The sequence below is a fragment of the Plasmodium relictum genome (genome assembly GCF_900005765.1).
Source record: "Plasmodium relictum strain SGS1 genome assembly, chromosome: 14".
Lineage (NCBI taxonomy): Eukaryota > Apicomplexa > Aconoidasida > Haemosporida > Plasmodiidae > Plasmodium > Plasmodium relictum.
The window spans coordinates 1,200,461-1,226,106 of NC_041692.1; the positions used below are offsets into that span (position 1 = coordinate 1,200,461).

The 25,646-nt window shown below is 17.7% G+C and overlaps 6 protein-coding genes across 6 annotated transcripts; 3 read left to right on the forward strand and 3 right to left on the reverse strand.

Moving 5' to 3' along the window:
• Positions 1-1,282: 1,282 nt before the first annotated feature.
• On the forward strand, positions 1,283-2,311 carry TRAMP (thrombospondin-related apical membrane protein, putative; the record flags this gene model as incomplete). Its single annotated transcript, XM_028679412.1, has 1 exon — positions 1,283-2,311. The coding sequence occupies one exon, from the start codon at positions 1,283-1,285 to the stop codon at positions 2,309-2,311; it is 1,029 nt and encodes a 342-aa protein (XP_028535128.1).
• A 1,850-nt stretch (positions 2,312-4,161) lies between these two features.
• Positions 4,162-5,906, forward strand: PRELSG_1434200 (conserved Plasmodium protein, unknown function; the record flags this gene model as incomplete). The annotated part of the gene is made up of 5 exons (XM_028679413.1): positions 4,162-5,041; positions 5,178-5,357; positions 5,487-5,618; positions 5,700-5,775; positions 5,852-5,906. 5 exons carry the CDS (start codon positions 4,162-4,164, stop codon positions 5,904-5,906), a joined length of 1,323 nt encoding a protein of 440 aa, XP_028535129.1.
• Positions 5,907-6,423: 517 nt separating this feature from the next.
• Positions 6,424-13,134, reverse strand: PRELSG_1434300 (conserved Plasmodium protein, unknown function; the record flags this gene model as incomplete). The annotated part of the gene is made up of 3 exons (XM_028679414.1): positions 6,424-6,471; positions 6,612-6,699; positions 6,800-13,134. 3 exons carry the CDS (start codon positions 13,132-13,134, stop codon positions 6,424-6,426), a joined length of 6,471 nt encoding a protein of 2,156 aa, XP_028535130.1.
• Positions 13,135-14,710: 1,576 nt separating this feature from the next.
• AP2-MU (AP-2 complex subunit mu, putative) lies at positions 14,711-16,468 on the forward strand (the record flags this gene model as incomplete). Its single annotated transcript, XM_028679415.1, has 1 exon — positions 14,711-16,468. The coding sequence occupies one exon, from the start codon at positions 14,711-14,713 to the stop codon at positions 16,466-16,468; it is 1,758 nt and encodes a 585-aa protein (XP_028535131.1).
• Positions 16,469-17,388: 920 nt separating this feature from the next.
• Positions 17,389-19,793, reverse strand: PRELSG_1434500 (triose or hexose phosphate/phosphate translocator, putative; the record flags this gene model as incomplete). Its single annotated transcript, XM_028679416.1, has 10 exons — positions 17,389-17,481; positions 17,551-17,621; positions 17,717-17,827; positions 17,944-17,985; positions 18,095-18,228; positions 18,369-18,430; positions 18,534-18,571; positions 18,654-18,779; positions 18,861-18,933; positions 19,083-19,793. The coding sequence occupies 10 exons, from the start codon at positions 19,791-19,793 to the stop codon at positions 17,389-17,391; spliced, it is 1,461 nt and encodes a 486-aa protein (XP_028535132.1).
• Positions 19,794-21,155: 1,362 nt separating this feature from the next.
• Positions 21,156-24,740, reverse strand: PRELSG_1434600 (conserved Plasmodium protein, unknown function; the record flags this gene model as incomplete). Its single annotated transcript, XM_028679417.1, has 5 exons — positions 21,156-21,172; positions 21,251-21,329; positions 21,507-21,658; positions 21,788-24,004; positions 24,095-24,740. The coding sequence occupies 5 exons, from the start codon at positions 24,738-24,740 to the stop codon at positions 21,156-21,158; spliced, it is 3,111 nt and encodes a 1,036-aa protein (XP_028535133.1).
• Positions 24,741-25,646: the final 906 nt, after the last annotated feature.

Consider the following 25,646-nt stretch of genomic DNA (forward strand, 5'->3'; position numbering starts at 1 on the left):
GAATAGCTTGCTTATTTTTTCATAAAAAAGAAATTATTCCTAGAAGGGAAATTGGTATTTACTAAATAAATATATATATATATATATATATACTTTTTAGTTTATGAAATATAAAAATTTATTCACATTATAATATTTTTTATATCATTTTAACATGAAGAATAAAGTAATATATATATAAAGGAATTAATTTATAAGCTAGTTTTATTCATATTGGCTTTTTTTTTTTTTTTCTTATCCATTATATATATATATATATTAACGAAAAAAAAAAGGTGCATGTGTATATATTTGTGCTAATTAGAAAAAGAATAAACTTTCCATGAATTAAATGAAGTGGTAAAATAATTTGAGGACTATATTACACCTTTACAATAATTATTTTTATTTTCTTTGAAATTACATTAGAAATTAAAACATAAAACAATTGAAAAATTATAATTTTTTTCTTATTTTATTTTATTTCACTTCCTAAATTTTTACAAAATCTTGAGCATTAATCTCTAATGTGATTTTATAACCTTTATATATTTTTTTATAAATCTTAAAATCCGTTTAGAATTATAGATATAAAAAAATATATAGTGTTAATTTTTTTTTAAGCCTAAACGTTTATTTGAAAATTTAATAAGAAAAAATTTTTTTTTTCTTTTTTTTTTCTTTTTTTTTTTCATGCATGCATTTACAGGACTTTCACTTTTTTTTTGTAACATGAAGAAATTTGTTCTATAAAATTCTTATATGCGATAATTTTTCTAAGATATAAATATGTAATGATTAAAATACAAGAATACGCAATACATTATAAATTTTTTATTATTGTGCATTTAATAGAAAAAAAAAGGAAAAAAACAGAAAAAAGAGAAAAAAAAAAAAAAATTAAAATTAAGACAAGTTTTATATAAACAACAGAATAATTCAATTTGTAACTTTTTAAAAATAGAATAATTTAATATATATATATTCACTTTATTAAGAGATTTTCTATATTTTACTAATACCCTTCAAGCAAATATAAAATTAAAAAAAATTTTAATTAAAAAGTGTTTATTTCTTTTTCTTATTTTTTTCTTTTTTTTTTAAGTATATTATATACTTTCTCTAATTTTATTTTCAGAATTTTGAGTAAAATATCAATTACTTTATATTTTATATTTGCTTTATTATATATATTTTTTATTTTTGTTCTGTATTATAATATATTTCATTATCTAAATTCTATTTCGTTGTACTTCATTTTTGTTTTAATATAGCATTATCATTTAATTTATTTTTTTTTAAGATGCTTAAATTTATCTTTTTTAATATTTTTTATATCCTTTTTTATTATAAAGGAATACTAACAAATAATTTTAAAATTAGAAATAATGACAATTTTTTACAGATTTTTGAGAAAAATAACAACTATAATGTTGAGATATTAGAACCTGAATGTATATCAGAAAACAAATTAGAAATCAATCAAGTGAATGAAATTGTTCCCTTTAATAGAAAAGAATTTTTAATGCATGATTATAATATTATAAGAAATTCTAAATTTTTTAATGGAGGTACTTTAGAACTTTATAATTCGAAAGAAAAAAAAGGTAAGAGTTATGTAGTTTTAACATTTTATATAGGAGATTTAAAATTTCCACAAAGTGATAATTTGTTTCCCTATGAAGTAAATTTAGTTTTGAATGTAGTTCCATCTAATAAAAATAATACTTGCAGGAATAATATCTATATTGTTAGTTTATTAAAAACAATTGAAGTGAATAACCCATCTGAATTTGAAATTTTAGAAGGTCCTATAAAGATTACAACTAGTAGAACATCAGGAATTTTTAGAATTAATGTAACTAACTTTTTCGAGGGTGAAAAATGGAAAGTTTTTTCAAAAAATAAAATTTCTTTTTTTATTAAACCAGAAGATTATTGTTACACAGAAATAGAGAGTAAATTAAATAAGCCAGCGTTAATAATTGAAAAAAAAAACGTTTTTTACACAGATTGGGGTGAATGGTCACAATGTTCAATGCCTTGTGATCATATTGATAATATTCAAATAAGAGAAAGGAATTGTATTAAAGAAACTAGTGATTGCTTCAAAGGTGATTTAAAAGAATCAAGACATTGTTTAGCTAATTTACCAAGTTGTAATGAATCGTTAAGTGTAGATAGTTTTTCAAGTTTAAAGATTATTTTAATTGTTCTGCCTTTAGTCCTCGTTATTTCTATAATAATAATATTGTATCATATATTTTATAGAAAAAAAGGAGCAGAAAAAGAATTATTTGAAAATGTAGCTGGAAGATTTATGTATGATTAACTAAAACTATTTCTAGAAAAGAAATTTTCACATCTTCATATTAAATATGAAAAGAAAAATAATGTAATTTTTTATATTTACTACAATTACATATTGAAATTTAAAAATAGAACCTCATTTAAGTATATCCACCATTTAATAAATATTACAAATTATGAATAAATTATTTTTTTGTTTTTACTTTATTTTGTTTTTTATGTTTTGTTACTGAAACATTTTTTTGTTAAAGAATATTCTTAATTTTTAAGTCATTGTTTTCATATTTATCTAACAATTATATATTTCTTATATTCTTTTTTTAGTCTCAATTGGTGATTCTTTATATATATATAAATTATTTTAATACTATAATTTTTTTTTATTCTTAATTTTTTCATTATATTACCTTTTGATTCTCTCTCTCTCTCTCTCTATATATATATATATATATTCGTAATTTATATAAAGAATTAAGATTAAATAATTAAATTTAAAATAAAACATATAAATATAATTCTATTTTCACTGAAACTTTTTTAGTTTTAAATTTAATATTAACAGCTATCCATTTAAGTGTACAGTAAAATATACTTTTTTAACACTAAATATATTTTTATTTTACATGAAATTTTTTTTTTTTATTCATACTTTTAACTATATAAGTATACTTAAGTAAAATTTCATATTTCTTTTTTAATTTTACAATCATAAATATAAAATCTTGTGTGATTCATATATTCCTTACAACAAAAAAAATCTAATTTTTTATGTATTTTTTTTTTTTTTAAATATATAACTCCTGTATAGATATAAAGATATACATTGCATTTTATGTAAAAAATCTAAGGTAATCATAATAATTTGAACTTATATTTTTAATTTTTTTTTAAATGTTTCCAAAAAAAAAAAAAGTTTGTGTATGAGCAAAATTTTAGAATAACAATATAATATATGTTTCTTCTCCACTTAGAATAATATGAGAAGAAATATTTTTATAATTCTTTTTATGATTGCTTTATTTTTTTCAGTTAACTTGAAAACTTTTTATTATTTTTATCTTAATCTTTATAAATTTAAAGAAAAAAAAGCTAAAAATTTTTGTAGATTCATTTTGAACCTTTTTGTTTTTACATGCAATTCAACTAGTTAAACAGGAATGTCTAGTAGACAAAATTAAGAATAAAAATAGTTAACTATTTTATTAATAGAAATTAGCTTTCTGGCTGACCGGATTCTACTTATGATAGCATTTTTATTTTATGTTGTAAAAATTCATTTCATTCCAAATATTTATTTTTAATTTTTTTTTCTTCTTGTATAAAATATAGAAGTATATAATTCCCTTATTTGAAAAGATTATAGTCAAAAATAAATGAACTAATGTAAAATAAAATATTGAATTACAAAAAAGAAAAAAAAACATTTAGATATAAAACAATTTTTTGTTTTTTTTTTTGGGTGTCTATTTTTATATAAGAATGCTTTTATACTTAAACATGCATATGAAGTTTTTATATTTAAAAAAAACAATTTTTATTTAATTATTTATTATTAAATTTTTTTACTTCATTATATATATATATATATAACTTGTATATGTTATTCTAGCAAAACTTTTTAAATTATATTGTCTATTGATGAGATATTTTTATTCAAGAAATAATAAAAAAAAAAAAAAACTATATTACTATTTAGCTTCTATTTAATAAAAACTGTCAAATTTTTTAAGAATACGATGAATTTTCTCTCTTGAAATTATAATGAATAATCATTACTAATCATGAACAGAAATATATATATATATATATAATTTAAAAAAAATAAGTAATACAAGTAGTCATATATATTAATACTCCCATTGTGTATAAGAAATGAATATTTGTATTAATAATAAATATAGAAAATTCAGAATCATAATATTAATTCTTTATTTTTCATTAATAAAATTAGATGCTCTTACAATAAACAATAAAAAAAAATCAAATTCACCCTATAAAAATGAAGAAAAAAGTATTCCAATCAATAAAGTAATACCTTATTTTGATGAAGTAATGACAATTTATCATGATAATATATTGAAAAAAGTAAATAGTGAAAATAATATATGTATTAAATCTATTAAAAATCATAATTCTTTAAATCCTCCATTTGAAACAAAATACAAAATTAACAGTCAAGAATTTGTTGCAGATATAAAGCGTGAAAGTAATATATTTAACTATACAAAAAGGCTTCTAAAAAATTTGAATTTCGATATATGTAACAAAATATTAGAATTTTCTATTCCATCTAATAAACATATATGCGAATTTCATTCTTTTTACAATTACTTTTTATATATTGATTACTTAAGGAAGGAAAAAACTGAAAAAATAGAAAAAGAACTAGAAGAAGGAGGATTTATATTTATTAAATTACCTGAAATTTATAATTTAAAATTAGGTATTGCAAACTTTGCTGAAGATGAATACATTATAAAAAATGGAACATTAGAAAATAATTTTATAAAAATTGATGTTACGACTATTATATCAAATAATGTATGTTCAAATTCCAATAAAGAAGAACTTGATGATGAGGAAAATGAAAATAACAAATCATTCTACAATCAAAATGAAGTAAAAAATGCAAGATTTGCTATTATAACTTCACATAAATTAAGTGATATTATTATTTTTTCAATTAAAAATATAAATCTTGATTATTTACATAATTACAAAAATATGAAAAATGTTGTAAAACTAAAGAAACGTAAAATAGAAGATTAAAATTATCTTTATTTTTTCTTTATATTTATCGTTTATCAAAGATACTAATAATCACTATGCATTTAATATTTTATTCTAATTGAATACTTATAATTCTTTTTTCTTCTTTTTTATTTTAGATATAAAAAGTAAATATATGGAATGGGAAGATTGGTCTCCATGCTATAGTGAATGTAAAAATAATTTTGCTTATAAATGTAGATATAATAACTGCAAAGATGACAAAAACTTTTGTGATCAAAATTTTCATATCAATTTTCATGAATGTGAATCTACTACATGCGATGAACTATTAAAAGGTTATTAAAGAATAAACAAAAAAAAAAAATTGTTTACTTGGAAAATATATTAATTTAAAAATATCTCTTTTATAATGTATGATATTCGAAAAAAATATATTTTATTTTATTTTTCTCATATCAATATAGAGGATAATGAAAAAATCAGAGAAGATGTAATGAATCCTTTAGACAACGATGAAATAAAAATTAAAGATGTAAATATGTTAAGAGATACTAAAGATAAAAATAACATAAATTTCTTTATGTGGCTAATAAATAGTAATACTAATAAGATAATATATATATATATATATATACACATTCACATATAAAATATTTGTTGTTTCTTTTTATTTTTAGACAAAAAGTTATCGCTTGGTTTATTAATATTTGTTATAGGGGTCATAATATTAAGCTGCATATATTGTTATATAAAGTAATTTTTTTTTCTTTCTTTTTTCTTTTTTTAAAAAGTTTAATTATTAAAATATTTTTTTTTGTATTTGTTTTAGTTCCAGTTTAAACTTCTATAATGATGAAGAATATTATGTATCAAAATATATGTGAAATTTCTATATATTTATAGAAAAAAATTAAAAAAAAATTTTCTTTGTTAATTTTATTCAAACACAATTTTTTTTTTTTTTTCTTGTTATATTTTTTATTCTAAACATTTTTTAAATAACTCTATGAAAAATAAAAAAATTATTTTTATTAGTTCTTTTATGATATTTTATTGTTTTAAATAATCATACAATATATACATTAATATAAATAACAAAAAGAACTTTTTAATATATCCCTATTTTTAAATTTCCTTAAATTTCTTAATATAATAATATTAAAAAAAGAGTTTCTATATCTTATGTATATAGTAATAAAAGTGTTAAAATTCGTAAAATGAATAGATAAAGAAATGTATATACATTAAAAACGTATAAAAAATTAAAATGTTTTATAATTTACTATTAATAAAACCTTTTAATTAGGAAAAAAAGAAATAATTTTTTTTAAGTTATATATATAATTATTTAACATATTTTTATATGACATATTTTTTTTTTCTTAGAACAAGACATATAAATCATGTATTTAATAAATTCTTCAAGTAATCTGGACACATCCTTTTTGCCTATATAAGAAAAATATATATATATATATATATATATATATATATATATATATATAAACTTTATATATTTATTAACAAAAAATACGTATATTAAAAAAAGAGAAAAATATGCTATTTTTTTTTGGCTATATAAAGTTTACTTGTTCGTTTGAAGATATTAAATCCACTAAATCACTTTCAATTGAATGTTTCTGTTGTAAAGCATGAAATAAAATTGTGCATTCGTCCCTTCAAAAAAAAAAAAAATAAATAAATAAATAAATAAATATTAACAATATATATATATATATATATGAATATAGAATTTATTTTTTATTTATGAACATACGATGGTAACATGAAAAAAATATAAAAAAGGGAATGTTTAAAATCTGGCCATAACATAGATATACACATTAAACATCCTTTCCAAATGAATTTATTATTCCATATTTTTTTTTGTATTAATAAAGGAATAATAATACTACTAATATATTCTCTTAATATATCAATGTTTTTTGTAATTTGACACAAAAATCTTCCATATATAGGAAATATAGAATTAGTGTGTTCTGCTATTTGCTGAATTATACTAGCTAAATCTTTTATTGTTATATCATTGTACATTTTATGGTTCTCCTCATCATCAACTGTATTTAAATTAACTTTCGTTACAAAGTAATCTAACATAATTTTTTGAATGTTTTTATTCTTATTTAGGTTATAATAAAAATAAAATATTTCAATATTCGTTATATAATAAGATTCATTTTCATTTTTATTTTCTTTTTCCTTTTCTAAAATATAAGAATAGGGTAATTTAATGATATTATTAATGCAACACTTCAAAATCTCAATTTTTTTATTTTCCTCCATATTATTTTTTATTATATCATTAAATATTTGTAAAGTTTGTTCTTTTTTTAAAAATCCAATTAATTCGATAATAAAATAAAAATTATTATTTTCTAAATATAAATTATAACAAAAATTTAAAAAGTTCGTATTGTTTTCTTTAGGGGAAGATTCATATAATTTTTTACTAATATATTTTATTATTTCTATATTAATTTGAAATGAATTGTTTTCATGTAAATAAGTTGATTCTGTATTTATTTCTTTTTCTTTTTCTTTTTCTTGTTCGTTTTCTGTTTCACTTTTTCTATTTTCTATTTCCTCTTTGATTTCATTATCTCCATATAACTTTTCTCTTATTTTTTCTGTGTTTTCTTTCACGGCATTATTATATTCATTTTTTAAATTGTCTTCATTTTGCTTATTTATTTTGTTATTGTATTTTAATATTCTAAAAAATTCTTCATGAAATAATGATTTTAATAACGGTAAAGTAGCTATAAATTTGTTTAGTAAAATATTCTTTATTTTTGTATTTATACAATTACTATATATAAATAAATATAAATGAAAAAATATTGAAGATCTTATACAAATACTTAAAAAATTGTCAATAGAATTTAACAAAAAATTAAAAATATCTAGTAACTCTAACTGATTACATTCGTTATTTATATTTCCTTTATCTTCCTCTATTGTTTCATTTAAAAATACGTCAAAATTTTGCCAAAATTCACTTTTCTTTTTTTCATAAACATTTTCTATTTTTAAAATAACAAAGTTACACAACTCATTAATAAAATCAATACTCACAAAATTTAAAAATATATTTGTTTTTTTTAATTTATCAAACAACAATTTTTCTTCCATTATATCTATTGTTTTTATAAATAAAAGAACAAAAATTTCTTCTAGCAATATTTTTTGTGATATTTCATTTCTATGTAAGCATTCTTCTTCTTCTTTTTTTATAAAAAAGTTTATCTTCTCTTCTTCTTCTTTTTCCATTATATCCTTTAACTTTTCATTTCTCATAGAAAACTTTCTATCAAAATTATTTATTTCTTGATGAATATCTGTATATGTGTGAGTATTAATAGAATTTGATTCTCCACTTTCAGTTATTCTATTACTATTAAAAAAATCTGTTTCTTTTAAAAAGCATTCCAAGGATTCTATTAAATTTGAATTATCAAAATCTTTTATATACTCATTTAATTTGTTATCAATGTATTCATAATTTTTTGAAAAAAATACACTTTTTTCATAATATTTTATTTTTTCATAATTTACAAAAATAGATATAATATCATTGTAGAAAAAGGAAAAATTGGTTATTAAAAAATTATGAAGAAAATTAATTAATTCTATTGGCCATAAGTATGAAGCAAAATGAGAAAAAAAAATTATGTCATTTTTTAAATTTGGGAAGTAAATGTCGCATATATACAATAAAAATAAAGTAAAAATTTTATGATAATATATATATATTTTTTTAGTATAAACCAGGTAATTTATCGAATTATTATATATTCCTTTTGAAGCAGTTATTAATTTTTTTAAAAGTTTTCTGACTTCATTACTTGAACTATATACAGTATTAATGTAAATAGACATCATGGTTTTTTTTACTCTTATATTTTGATTTTTCTTCAATAGATTTGATATTAAAGAAAAACACAAAACATAATTGGATGAATTATGGTTTTTTTCAGAATATTTAATATAATAGTTAATATTAAAAAGTTTTTCCTCCATTTCATTTACTTGAGTTGTAATCTTAGTATTATTTTCTTTTTCGTTAATGATTTTATTATGTAACAAGGAACAATTGTTATTATTATTATTTAAATCATCAAATTTAGTACATAAATTGGTACCATTATTTTTACTGTTATTATTTGTAGTATTACTGCTACTATTATAAATTTCTTTCACTCTGTCACTATTACAAATGTCATTATTATTTTGATTGTTACTTAAAGAATTACCTTGATGCATATCTTTTTTATTATTTATACTATTATTAGGTAGAAAATTATTTTTGTATTCAATATCATTTTTACAGGTATTCACATTTACATTATTACTTTTATGATTATTTAATTTTTCTCTTAATAAATTTAATGAATTATCATTTTTGATAACTTCGTTTTCGTCAAATTCAATTTTTTTAATTATTCCATTATGGCAATTCCCTTCTTCATTTAGAAGTGCATCTTCATTTTCTGTATTTTTTTCATTTGAAAAATCACTATTGCATGAACTTGATTCTACATCAAAATATGAAGAGCTAACAGATTCACTATAATTAAGAGACTTATTTCCTATTTTATTCATATCACTTTTAATAAAACTGTTTTTACAGATATTATCCATATTTGAGGAAAGAAGGCTTACATTTTTATCATCACTTTCTTTTATATTAAATTCGTTATTGGAATATATTTTTTCAGAGGTATTTTTTTTATTATCCATCAATATTTCTTCCTTCATATTATATTCAACATTTTTACTAATATTTTTTTCTCGATGTTCCTCCTTACTTAAAATTGCGAAATTGCTTTTACTTACTATTTCTTCTAGCATATTCTTTTTAATTACTCCAGATGAATTATCTTCTATTTTACTTTCCTCATTTTTTAATAATCCTAGTTTTTTCATATTTTGTTCTATTATTTCCTTTTTTTCATTTTTTAAAATCGTTGAATTATCAGAGTTTGAATTATTTATATACCCTTTGTAATCAATATTAATATCTATATTGTTTAACCAAAAAATTAAGTAAATAAAAAAAGAAGATGATAACTTGGGTGTTTCTAATATTTGTTCTATGAAAGTTTTTATATATTGATCTCTATAATTTGCTAAAAGTTTTTCATTATGTAAAAAATAAATAATAATATTTAAAATTTCATCATACTTGCATTTCATTTTAAAGTTCTTTTTTTGTAACTTATTTCTATATATATAACTGTTTTTTTTCAATTTTTTTTTTACTTTATAAAAATAATTATAGCAGACTATTGTATAACCTAGTATGTCATTATATTTATTTAATTTTAATTTTTCTAATTTTTTTTTTTTTTTTTTTTCTTGAATATATGAATAAAATAATAAATTATTGCATATTTTAAATATAGTAGAATAATTTAAAAATATATCATTAGTAGTATTATTATTAAATACATTTGATGAATTAATTTTTATGATATATAAAGTAAGAAAAAAAAATTTATATTTTTCTTTCAGCATATCATTTAAAATTATCCTTTTAATAATATTATTTAGAGTTTTTAAATTATTAATTTTTCTAATATATACATTTTCACCTAATGTTTGAACTTTATTTTCAAGATTATTATTAAGTATTTGTGTAAAGATAAGAAAAAAGTATAAATCTATATTTCCAAGTATTGTTTCATTATTTTTAATATTATCAAAATATTTTACACTATTCTTCAAAAAAATTTCATAAATATTACTGTAATTCATTTTATTTATTTTAAAAAAATTATTTTTCATGCTCATTTCATTTGTTATTTTTTCATCATCCTTTTTAGTATCTAATTCTCTAATATTATTATCATATTTATTAATATTGTTATTGCTATCGATACTATTATGATAAGCATTCAAAATATAATGATTTCTATAATTTTCCATTGTAATTCTTTCAATATTATTACTATCACAAGGCATATTGCTATTAAGTATATCTAAAGAATGAGCATTTGTATCAGTGCTATTTTGATTGTACACAATATCTTGATTATTATCTATAGTATTTTTTTCATAAGGATTAACATAATTTTCATAAATATTATTTTTACTTAATTTGTTTATATCTGTATTATTATTATTTTTACAAAAAAAATCCATTAATTTATTTTTTCTTGAGCAATCAAATTGCTCATAATATTCTTTATCTAATTTAAAATTAGTTAGATATAATTTTTTAATAATTTTATTTATAAATATATTTTCTTTTTCTTCTTTTTTATCGTCTTGATTTTCATTTTCGTTTTCATTCATTTTAACTTTTAAATAAGACATAATATCTATTTCTTCATTTTTAAATTTTTTATAACCATAATCCTCTTTTCTCAATATATTCTTTTTTACATATTCATAATTATAATTTTTCTCATTCAATTTCCTCTTTCTTTCTTTTTCATTACTTGAGTAAACGATATTCAATGATTCAATCTTTTTTTTTATTAATTCATCGGTTGTTCCATTTTCTCCAATAAGGTTTAATAGCTGAGTTATATATGAATAATAAAAAGGAAAATTAATATTCTTTTTGCATATTAATAAATATAATTCATTTTTTATATAATGAAACATGCAATCAAATAATTTTTCTTTATAATTATTTATATTTGTGTTATTATTATTGTTACTATAATTTCCTTTTTTTTTTAACTCTTCTCTTATATCTAATAATTTTTCTACCATTAAAAATATATTTTTAATAAAAAAATTTAAAATAAAAGGATCTTCACGAATTAAATTAAATACATTTTTCATTAAATGAGTAAGAAAAATTATATTATCTACGCTTATTTGATTTATAGTGTTAATTAAATAATCTTTGTTCATTGGATTTTTTTTTCCTTCTTTTTCTTCTTTGTTATTTTCTTTATTAAAAAATAAATTTTCGTAAAAATATTCACATTTTATGTATGCTTCATTTTCATTTTTTACATTATTTTTTTCATCTGTTGAAAATAATTCTCCATTTGTATTTTTCTCTGTATTACACTTGTTTTTATTAAGATAATATATTAATTTGCCAAAATTTTGAAAATTTGAATTTTCTTTACTATTTCCTTCTTCATTTTTTATTATGTCTTCATTAACTTTTTCTTCTTTAATAAATTCCTTTTTACCATTTATTTCTTTTTTAATATTCTTATCACTTTCAACTTTTATTTCTTCAGAAAATACACTTTTTGATGTTTCTTCTTTATTAGTATTTATATCATCTTCGTTATTTTTAATATTTACATTTTTACTTAAATTAAAAATAATTAAATCGTTAAACAAACTAATATTTTGTTCTACCCATATTAATATTATTTCATCATACTTTTTTAAATTAACTTTGTTTGTAACTTCATTTAAATAGGAGAAGCCAAATATTTCATTAATAACATGATGAACGCGTTTTTCTTCATTTAATGTCTCTTTAAATATTTTATTTTTATTCTTTAAAATATGAAAAAAAAAAAGGATTTCCTTACTCAAAATTAACATAAGGTTTTTAATTAAGTCATATTTATAAGGGTTTTCAATTAGATATTTATCAAAATAAAAATTAGTTAAAATGTTGAAAACTTTAGATTTTAATATAACATAATTATGAAAGCCTTGCTTAACATTATCTAAGCAATCATAAAAAAAATTCTTTGAAAATAATAACCCTTTTAATAAATAAATGATTAATTTTTTTAAATATTCAATTATTTTTATTAGATAATACTTTTGTTCTATTAAATTCACAAAATAAGATATAATTAAATAAGAGTAATTTTTATTAATTCTTAAAATAGATGAAAAAAAAGTTAATACTCTTGTCAAAAGTCTTTCTTTAAGCATATGGTTTTTGTTATCAGGGTTATTTATTCTCTCTAGTAGTAAATTAACATATGGAATGACATATGTATTAATTATCTTACTTTTTTTTTTATTTTCATTGTTGAAGCATTCAAAGAATATTTGTTCAATTTCATTTATATGATCAACTAAGATTTTCTCATCTTCTTCATTACTTTCAAGAAATTGTATTATTTTTTGAATTTTTTTTTTTTTATTTTTTAACATTTAAAATATTAAATAAAATTTTTTTCTTATTTATAAAATATAATTAAAATACTCATATCAAAAACTATTAGGTGATATTGAAAAGAAATTTAATTGTATAATTATAATTTTTATTTTCATAAAAATTTTGGTTTAACATTTAAAAAAATCATGAAAATATTTCATTATAGTAATTTTAGTTTATTATTTTTTTTTTTTAAAGTTTTTGTAAGCATAATACAAGTATTATAAAATTTATATGATATTATATATATATATATATATATATTTTTTTTTTAATTTATAATAAAATTCATTGTTATAAAATTTTTAATATTATTAATTATCATTACTACAATTATTTAATAAAAAAAAAAAAAAAAAAAGCAACTTTTTATATCTATTTAAAAAAAAATTTGAGTTACTATTTTATACATAATAAGAAAACTTTTAATTTCGTATTCTTATTTTTATAAGTGATAATTTATATTTTTAAAAAATCTTCAGTTTTTTTTTTTTTTATTATTTTTTGTTTCTTTTTAAATATTTATTAAAATATAATAATTACTTTTAGGGGGTAAAATTTTTGGTAAGAATTTTTTTGTTCAAAAATTTTTTTTAAAATAAAAAATTCATTTAAAAAAAAGAAAAAAAAATAATAATAAAATATATATACATATATTTATATACTTTTTTGAAATTTTTTTTGGAAAAATACATACACTGAAAAAAAAACAGTATTTTATTTTTACATTCTATTTCATTTACTATCAAAAAATTTAGATCATTTTCAAGTATTTTAATTGCACTACACCATTATTTTAGAAAAGAAAAGAAAAATAATAATGTGATAAATTAAAGAGAAATTTTAATATACATAAATTGACATAATCTTAGATAAAAAAAAAAAATATATATATATATTATTTTTATTTATTTTTTTTTTTAGATAAATGAAAAATTTTTCATTTAAAATTTTTTTTTTCAATTATATTTTATGTTTTAACGTATTTTTGTGAGATTTTTTATATATAAAGAAAACATTTTATGCACAGACATGCACAATTTTTAAACAGCATTAGAAAAAAAAATAAATAAAAATAAAGATGTAGGAAGATATATTTAGCATAGAGAATAAAGGTTACATAATGAAGATAGTAATATATTCATCAAATTATTGCGTAATTATTAAATTAAAAAATATATATAAAAAGAATAAATTGATTTAAATAATATAACGAAATTTAGAAATATTTATAATTATTATTTTTGATATTATTTAATATTGCTATACATTTTTCAAAGCAAATAATAGTCCGTTTAATTTTAATATGAAGTTTCTTTTTTTAGAGAAATTTATTGTTTTGTTGTAATTCAATGTTTTATATTATAAAAAATTAATAATATATATAAATAGAAAATAAAACATTGTTTTTATTTTTTATTTTTTTTTATTTTTTACGAATATTCAACCTAAATATATGAATACATTTAAATTTTTATTACATATTAATTTTTCATTGTAACTCATTTTAATTTAAAATTAATGAATTTTATAAAAAATAATTTATAGATTTTAGTTTAATGCAAATGAAAAATGATTGATGCTTTATATATTTTTTATATAAATGGGCAATTATTAATACAGAGAAGTTATAGAAATGTAACTAGAAAAAATGATTTATGTCAATATGTAAATAAATATATTAAAACAAAAAGATTTTTTGAAAATCCGATAATAGAAATAAATAATGTATTTTTTATAAATGTGATAATAAATGAGATAGTTATAACAGTTTTAACAAGAAATAATTCTAATATATGTTTGATTTTTAACTTTATATATAAATTTATTGAAATTTTAAATTATTTTTTCAATAATGATATATCAGGGATAAATATTGTTAATAATTTCGTCTTAATATACGAAATATGCGATGAAATAATTGATTACGGTTATCCTCAAACATTAGAAATAAATATTTTAAAAAATAGTTTAGTTAATAAAGTAAAATATTATAGCAAAACTTCTAAGTATTTTCAAAGCTTAAGCAATGAATTACTAAATATGAATAGTGTAATCGAAGATATAGTACATGATACTAACACACAAAATCAAAAAGACAATTCAAATCTCAATTATTACACAAATAATAGAGATACATATAAAAAAAATACTTTAAAAAATAGCAATAGTTATGAATTAAATGAAAAAAATAAATTGAAATATATAGGAAAAGAAACATTAAATAGAATAAAAAATAAAATTATAAATAATAACAAACCAATAAATAATTTTAGTTATATTACAGGAAATTGCACATGGAGAAATAATAATATAACATACAAAAAGAATGAAATATATATTGATATTTTAGAAATATTAAATGTAACAATTAATAGTAATAATTTAATTTATGCCCATATAAATGGAAAGGTAACATTAAAATGTTTCTTATCAGGAATGCCTATATGTGAATTAAGCACTAATAATAAAATTAATTTGTTAAAAAATAATAGTAAAAATGTATTAAAAAATAAATTAATTAAAAATAATATTAAAAGAAAAAATGCCAATGATGAAAAAGAAAGCGATGAAATTATTATTGATAATTGCATTTTTCATCATTGTGTAACTTTATCTAAGTATGAAAATACAAAAATTATTACTTTTACTCCACCAGATGGAACATTTGAATTAATGAAATATACTATAACAAAAAATATACAAATACCCTTTGATATTATAGCTATATATAATCCAATAATTCAATATGTTAAAAATTTAGATAGAAAATTCTCCTTGAAAAATTTAAAAAATAATAATAAAGATATATATGATGAATATAAAAATACAAACAAATATGAATATTCAGTTACGATTAAATCAAATTATAAAGGATCTATGTACGCAAGTGATGTCATTATAAAAATACCAATTTATAAATTTTCAGAAAATGTTGAAATTCATTATAAGTCAATAGGAAAAGCAGAATTTAATAACATTGAAAATGTGGTTACATGGAAAATTAAAAAATTTTCAAGTTCGAATGAACATAACATTAAGATACGTTTAACTTTAGAAAATCAGAACCAGATATATTCAAATATTAATAATACGCAAAAAGTAGATAATCTTTCTAAGGTCGTTTTGCAAATTCATAAAATTAAAAATATGAATACTGTTAAATTTTTAAATACTTACAAAATGCCAATAACATTAAGCTTTAAAATTCCTATGTTTACTTCAAGTGGTATGTATATAAGATATTTGAAAGTTTTTGAAAAATCAAATTATAAAATAATTAAATGGATTAAATATTTAACGGAATCTGGTATATATCAATATAAATAAAGTGTTTATGTATATTTTTTATTATTCGTATTTACTTTAACTATTTTACTATTATAATAATGTGCATATATTTGCTTCTTTATCTATAAGTAAAAAAAAAAAATGTTATCGTTATTTTACTTATGTGTATTATTTAATTTTTCTGATTATTATTTTTATTAATTATTTTATTTATTTTTTTTTAAATTCTCCTTGCTAATATGGTTCATTTTCATAGATAGATATATATTTATATATATATATATACATTATTATTTTTAAAATTTATATTTTAAATAATATGATTATATTTTTAAATTGAAATAATTTTTATTTTATTTTATTCTATTTTATTTTTTTTTTGAGTCTAAATTTTTAAGAGAAATAATTTTTTTTATATTTGATTTTTATTTGTGCTTTTTAATTGTTTTTTCTACACTAAAAATATGCACATTATTTTGATTAAAATTATTCTATTTTTTATTTTTTTTATTTTTCTTTCATATATAAGATGATTTTGATTAATTTCTCATTTCCTCTTTTATTATATTTTATATATATATAAGAATTTTTCACATAATAACCGTCTTATTATTTCACTTTTACATTTAAGTAAAAATAAAAAATTCGATTAATATAATATTTGTTTTGAAAAAGTTTCTTAAAATATTTTAATACTAATATATCATAAAGTTTAAGTTAAATTTCAATGAAAAAATTAACAAAAAAAAAAAAAAAAAAAAAAAAATATTAAAAGTAAAAACTATTATGTATAAATGAAACTTTTTTTTCTTTGTATTTCAATGTATTAAATTTTTCTATTCTTATCATTGTATTATATAGAAATATATATATTACTAAAACAATATTACTTAAAAAAAATATATATATATATATATATATATATATATATATATATATTTTATCATTTTATTGATATTTTATTTTGAAGCATAACCATACAAAACTGTACCAATCATAGATATAGCTATGCCAATAGATGAGCTAAGATTAATTTTATCACCAAAAAATATCTTAAAAAAAAAATATATACAAATATATATTTAAAAAAAATAATAATTATTAAAAAAAAAAATATATACCGATCCAATAATTAAAATAATTGCTTCTCTTCCTATAAATATTACACTTAATGTAACTGATGAGGTATGTGCTAAAAAAAAAAAAAAATGTAATCATTTATGTATTTAATAAAATAAACTAATTATTTAATAGATAATAAGAATCTCAATTCTTTTATAATTTTACATATTAAAGAGAATTCAGCTAAAATTAAAAATATACTGGTTAAAGCACTAAGAGTAACTAATATTAATGTTATGTAAATTTGTTCAATAGTTAAAACCTTATTATTGTAATCTAATAATAAAAAAATAAAAATGAAATATATTATGTGATAGCATATAAATAAAAAATGTGTTCACTAGTTATAATAATACAAAATTTAGCAAAAATTTCATTTTTTTTTAATTTACCTTTAATGATACTGGTTAGATCAATGAAAAAACTCGGTAATACTTCATATAAATAAAAAAAAATAATTAATATTTTTATGTGCAAAAAAAAAAAAAAAAAAAAAAAAAGATTTATTTTAAACAAAATTTAACAATATAAATGTATTTTTACATATAATAAGCATAGCCACTTGATATATATGTAATAGAATTATATGCGGTTTGATGGATGTCGATTTTAATAGAAGGTTTGTAAAGACCCATTTAAAGGAAGATGAAATAACTGATATCACTAATAAAAATATGCTAAAATATATATATATATATATATATATATATATATATATATATATATATTATAAAATTATGTAAAATGAAAAAATGACAAAAAGTTAATAATTGTTATATTAAAATTTATATATTTAATAATTTTTTTTTTTTTTTACCCAAAAAAACTATCTATTTTTAATGTAGTGATACTCATAATAACTCCTATCAAAATTGTAATCTGCGCATCAAATAACGTAAAAATTTTTTTTCCATAATAAAAATTTCTTTCTTTATATATATGTATATATATATATATATTTTATTTCTTTTTTTTTACTAACAATTGAGAATAGTATGGAACATTTAAATTCTTTTAAGCCTAATAAAATTTAGTAAAATTAAAAAAAAAATAGTAATTTTTATTCTAATACATAGTAAAAATATAATATATATAAACTAACCAAATCGGATTGATAAAAAATATATAAATATTAATGAACTTGATTTAAAAACTGAAATAATGGGAATTTCTAAGTAATAATATGCTCCAACTCCTGTTACAGAACCTAGCCCTAGTAATGCTGAAACTATTAAAAATATATATAAATTAATAATAATAATAAATGGATAAGTTAGCAGTAGATGAAAAAAGAGCTTGTATTAATTACTTGAAATGATATATTTTATATAATCCTTTTTAGTTAAATCTGTTGAACTTTTCATTTTTGAAAAGAAAATAACCTAAATTTAATTCATATAAAAATATTTTTATTAAAAAAAAAAAAAAAGAAAAGAAAAAAATTATATATAAAAAATTCAATTAATTTCACAAAATTTATAATACTGTTAAATGAGAGTTATTTTTTTTTTTTTTTTTTTTTTTTTCATACTAGTCTTAAGATTATATACATAATCAAAAATTCAAAAAAAGTTACGATTTGAGTGTATTTAAACTTTTTCACAAAAATAATATATTTTGTTATAGCTGTACTAACAGATCCTAATGAGAATATAGAAGATACAAGTATAATAAATTTTATAACACCTAAAAATATATCCTTCTTTACATTAAAAGAATCTTTGAGTTTCGGTTGTATAATATCACTAATACCTTTATCATCTTTTATTTCTTTTAAGTCATATATTTTATAATTTTTATTTCCATTTCCATTTCCATTTCCTATAGATTCTTCATAATTAGTATCTTGATCTAAATTATGTTCAGGCAGTATTTTATATTTTTTTTTATATAATTTAAGTTGCTTCTTTATATAATTCCCTTTTTTTTTCTTAGCTTTTTTTTTTCTATTTTCTGATAAATAACTAGACTTTATTGAGCTTAAATCTACAAAATTTTCACTGTTTATATTAGTACTATTATTGTACGACCCAATATCAAATAAATAATATTCAATAGCATTTGTATTTTTCTTGTCTTTTGTTTCTTTTGTATCTATTATACTTTCATCTATATCATTTATGTTTATATCATTTATATTTATTCCATTTACTGTTAAATTTTCTATATCAACATCATTTTTTTTATTTATACTATTATTTTTCTCTTCATCTTTATTATATTTATTTATAAGATATTTCATCGTAATTATACTTTTTGTATAATACCTTTAATATATAGACATATATATGAATACATATATATATATATATATATATATATTTTATTTTTCAAAATTGAAAATTCTGCTAAATCTGAATTAATTATATATAAAAAAAAATTCAATTTAAAAATATATATATTAAACAAAAATTTAATATGTTTAACGTAAAAAATAAAAATAGAACATCTTTAAAAACCTTACTAAATAATATAACTAGGTAGTTAAATACATAGATATGTTTTAATATTGTGTTACGAATAAAACATAAACAAAAAAAAAAAAAAAGCTATAAAGATTTTTAAATAATATAAATTGTTTTAACATATAAAATAATACAATATTATTTAAAACCTTTTTTGTTTTAATTTTTTAAAATATATTTATCTTTTAAAAATAAAAATATATATATTCATAATAAGAAAAATATTCTTGTACAATTGAACTCTTAATTGTTAGCGCATTCATTTTTTTTTTTTTATTTCATCTAATTTATACTTTTTTTTTGATATTTACTATGAAACAAATTTAAAAATTTCTATCAAAAGAAAAAAAAAAAAATGAATAAGTAAATAAAATAATAAAAAAATTTTATACTATTCTCATAAAACATTATGTGAAAAAGATTAAAATTTATAAAAAAAAAAAATTTATAAATATAATAATTATTAAAAACTTTTGATATTAAAAAAAAAATAAAAATTTTAAAATAATTTTCAAAAGTATTTAGGAGAGAAAAAAAAGCTTGATTAAATTATTTAAAGAGTTTAGTTTTCATTTTTTAAATTGCTTTTTAATTGGAAAATTAGAAAAATATAATTTTGTCCTTTTTAATGGTTTATTTATTTATTATTTTATTTTATTTTTTTTTTTTTTGTTAATAAAATATTAATACTTTAAAATATTTTAAAGGAGATTAGTATTTATATTTCTCTTAAAAAAAAAAATATATATTCTTGAACTGCATGTGTAATAGATTAATATATCTATAAAATTAAAATTTTATTTTAAAAATATTCTATATAGCTCAATTTAAAAATTAATATATATGTGTTAATTATTAAAAAAAATAAAAAAAGATATATAAGAACACTATATATTAAATTATAATAATTTTATTATTATCAATTTTTTAAAATGAATAGAGTGTAAACGTACATTCTTTGACAAAATTAAAACAAAAAAAATATATATATACGCATATATATATAGATATTAAGGTAATTTTCTAGATCATTACAAAATTTAAAAAGAACAAAAAAAAAATATATATTTATCATATTTTATTAGAGCAAAAATATAATAGCGGAAAAAAAAAAGTAAGAGATAAGGATAATACGAAAATTAATCTTCATAAGAATCTATAAAAAAAAGAAAGATAGATTGAAAAAGAAAATTACTGTATTAAAAAAAATTAAATTTTTTTTTTTTTTACATACCTAATTTATGCCAACTTTTTTTATTCTCCTGACTAAAATCTAATTTTGTTACAAAGTCTAATGTGGTTTCCTTTGATAACTAAAATGAAAAATTAAAGAAGTATAAATTAATACAAAAAATATATTATTACCATAATAATTTGTAAAATAAATAAAAACAAAAAAAAAAATGAAAAATCATTATTATAAAAGTAATGAATTATGCATATGCATATATATATATATGTTATTTGGTTTTTCTTTTATTTTTATTTACATTATTTTTTAGTAGTTTTATAGAATTTGAAACAATTGTAAAATACTGATTAAGTCTTTTTTGATTTTCAATTTTTCTTAAAATATTATCTCTATTATCAATTATATTATAATGCGTCATTAGTTCCTTATCATCTATTGGTACAAAAACTCCTAAAAAAAAACAAAAAAATATATTATAAAATTACACACATATATATAGGTACAAAGAAAAAAAAATTCTACTGATAAATATTCATGTATATATTATATGTTAATAGTGCAGTATGCTTTTTTAAATACCATTTATTTCCTTATTTAGTAACTTATTTTGTATGTATTTTTCTAAAAAGCTCTCACAGTCAATTGAATAATCCATGACATTTGCTAAATGTTTATTTTTTGGTAGAATATAATTGAGGAAATGCGCATAAAGTTTCGTAGCAAGAGGGACAGATATTAGCATTTTAATAGCCCAAAATTGTAACTTAACTTCTTCTTGAATTAGTTCTTTTGATTTGGAATTTTTATTTATTTTAATATCTGTTAAAGATAACTGATGATTTCTATAAGCTAAATTTTGTCTAACGTTTTTATTAATTATAGACATTGTAGGTTTAACACCATTTGGTGTAAGAAAATTATCTTCAAATAATTTGCATCCATCAAATATTTCCTGAATTATTTCAAAATGAACAGCATATGTTTGTTCAAAAACAATATCTTTCATTTCATTAGAACAGATAATAGCTCTTTCATTACAAAAATTATGTAATGACTGATTTAAATCTTCTAAAAATTTGGAGTTTGTACTTAGTAAATATATATTTTCATCAATATAATTATTTTTAATTTTTCTGTTTATTTCTCCTAATGCAGCTTTGAAAACTCTTTTCAATGCTACAGCAGTTGAACAGCTAGCCAATTTAGTTAAATGTAGAATATTACCACTAATATTAGCTTGAAGCAAATCAACTACTAATGGTTTCCAATCACTTTGATCAACAATATTATGAATACTTCTCATCATTTGTAATAAAACTTCATCAGAAAATTCTTTTTCTGGTTCAATTTTAGCTATATTATATTTCAGCCATTTGCAAATATAAGTAATGGCTAATTGATTAAGTATTTTTAAGTCACTATGTGGTCCAGCTATTTTTTTAAGTATATCTTCATCATTTTCTTTACTTGCATCTTTGTTTGTTTCATCATTTACATAATCCATATAAAGATCATTAATTTTTGTTGATATAATTTCATCATTTTTTGATATATTTCTTATAAGAACATCTTTTATTTTGCTATTATTGTTAAACACTTTTAAAATTTCTGCTTTATCAAAACCTACCCATCCATCATCTCTTACCATTTTGTACCAAACTTGTTGTCCGCTCAAAAAGGATAAATCACAATTTAAATTTTCAACAGGTTTTATAACTGTCAATCTATCTTTCTCAACTGATTTAATTTGTACTTGTTCTTCTGTACTATTATTTCTAAAATAAAATGTAACTAATATATTTTTTCCTTTTGCATCGACTGATGCATTTTGAATAATACCAAACATGTTACTCTCTTCTTTTGCTAAAATAAATCTTACTAATTGACCTTCTACTAATAAAGATTTATTCTCATGATTTTTTTTTTCTATGTCAGTGAAATTACCAAATGCTTCTCTGTTACTATGATTGCTTCCATCAAGACTATTATTTAAATTGTTCTTGCCTTCATTTATATTATAATTAAACTCAGATGATGATTTGTTTAAATCACTCATACTATAATACTTATTTAAATTTTCATTTAAAACATTTAAGAAATTTTCATCATATAATCCTTTTTTTTCAAATAATTCAATAGCCAAATCATTACCATCCCTTAAATTATCCATCAATGTTCCACCATATTTTTTTAAAAATCCTTCTCCATTTTTAGGTAAGTTTAAAATAGGATAATTACCTGTTAATAAATTAGACACTATATTGACTAATTCACGTATATAAAGTTTAATTTGTTCTCTAATACTTAATACATTTCCTTTATTATATAGTTCTTCTAATTTTTTACTATAAAATTCCATTTTTGCTTTTTTTTTTTCTAATTTTACTTCCACTTTACGTAATTGCTGTATTAATATATTCATAAATTTACTATTTACTTCCTTTTTAAATTTTTCAACATCAAAGCAATCAATCAATTCTTTTTTAATAGAATCATTGCAATCATTTTCAAATTTGTTTAATAATAAATCTAACACATTCTTTCTCCCATTTAATATTTTAGAATACATGGCAATTCTATTTGTTATAAAATCATTCTTTTCTTTTTGTTCAATAGGTATTGAAAACAATTCAAGTAAATATAGAGATAAAATATTATCATTATTATCCATTATACTTCTTTTTTTAACTCTTTCGTATAACTCTGATAATGTTTTAATGTTATTTATTTCATTGTTTAAGAATTCCAATGCCCTTGTGCCAACTACTATACACTGCTTTGGTTGTAATCCTAATCCTATTAAAGTAATTATAAATAAATATAAATATATTTATATGTATGAAACTATGTAAAATTGTTAATTTAGATTATGTAAAAATATAATACCTAATGGTCTTGGTCTTAATATGAATTCTCTTAAATGGTAAGGCCAATTAGCTGGATCATCAGATGCTTTCTTTACTAAAATATAAATATCATTGGGAAAATTTTGAACATAATTACGAACAATTTTTCTTGTTAATTCAGATCCAGTTTTTGAGTCGTCTTTTATTCCTGGTAAATCAACAAATGTAGCATATATTCCTCCAGGTATAGATATTTCTACTTCTAATTCTTTTGATATGATAGACTCATTTAAATTATTCATTATAGATTTCATTTTTTCATGTAAATCATCAATATTTACTTTTTTTTTATTTAAATGGCATTCTATTTTATTTGTTTCACTTGGTTTTAATATAATAACTACTGGTTGCTTTGTTCCTGTATCAGTACTAGTATATCCCATAGGACCTCCCATAATAAAATCTAAAAGTGTTGTCTTTCCCATCGACTGTTGACCAAAAACAACTAATCGAGGTAGCTCGTTATGAATATTACATATTTTAAATATTTGTAATGCATATAAATATAAAGCATTAGGATTTGTTGTATCCTTCATTTTATCATAAAAAACTTCAACTAATTCCAATTTTTCCCTACTTATAGAATTAAGGTCGAATATTTTATCATTTCCGTTTCCATACTCCATTTTATTACTACTTAAAAAAAAAGAAGAAAAAAGAAAAAAGAAAAAGAAAGAAATCCTTTTAATATATATATATATATGTAGATATAAAATAAAATTGTAATAAATTATTCCTATCTTCTAACTGATAATAAGATTTAAATTTTGCAAAAAATGTAAACAAGTTTTTTCTTTTGCATCATTTTAAAAAATAAATAGTTATTTAAAAAATAAATAAATTATCATATTTAATTTGTGAATATTCTAAATTATTATTGTATTATTCCATTACAAAGAAAATCTACAAATCAAAATTAAAAAGTTAATAAAAACAAACTAAAAAATAAAAAAGTCTATACATTATTATATTTCTAATTCTCCTTTTACTTGCATTATATATATTATTAAATTTTAATATGCTTAGAATTTATTTTATGTTTATAATTATATATAAGATTTATAGCAAAAAAAAAAAAAAAAAAAATTAATTAAAAAATTATAATTAAATTTTTGTAATATATATCTTTTTCTAAATTTTTTTATGATATAGAACAAGAAAAAACTACTGAAAAACATATATATGTATTTACATGTATTAAAATTTTTACACGCAAATTTCTTATTAGGAATATGTTTATTATTTAAAGATATATATATTAACCATTTTTTTTTATATCTAAAATTTTTAAATATAGAATAATTGTTTACCAAAAATTTTTTTTAATTTTTTTTCTTTTTTTTTTTTAAATAAAAGAGAAAAAATAGTTATAATATTGGATGAAATTTTAATAAAGGTAATATTTCAATAATTTTTTTTTTAACATAATTCTATAAATTTATAAAATAGGTAAATTACTTATAAAAAAGTTAAAATTTTTTCTTATATTTTTATTTTAAAATATAAAAATTTTAATTTTTAAACTGCAACAA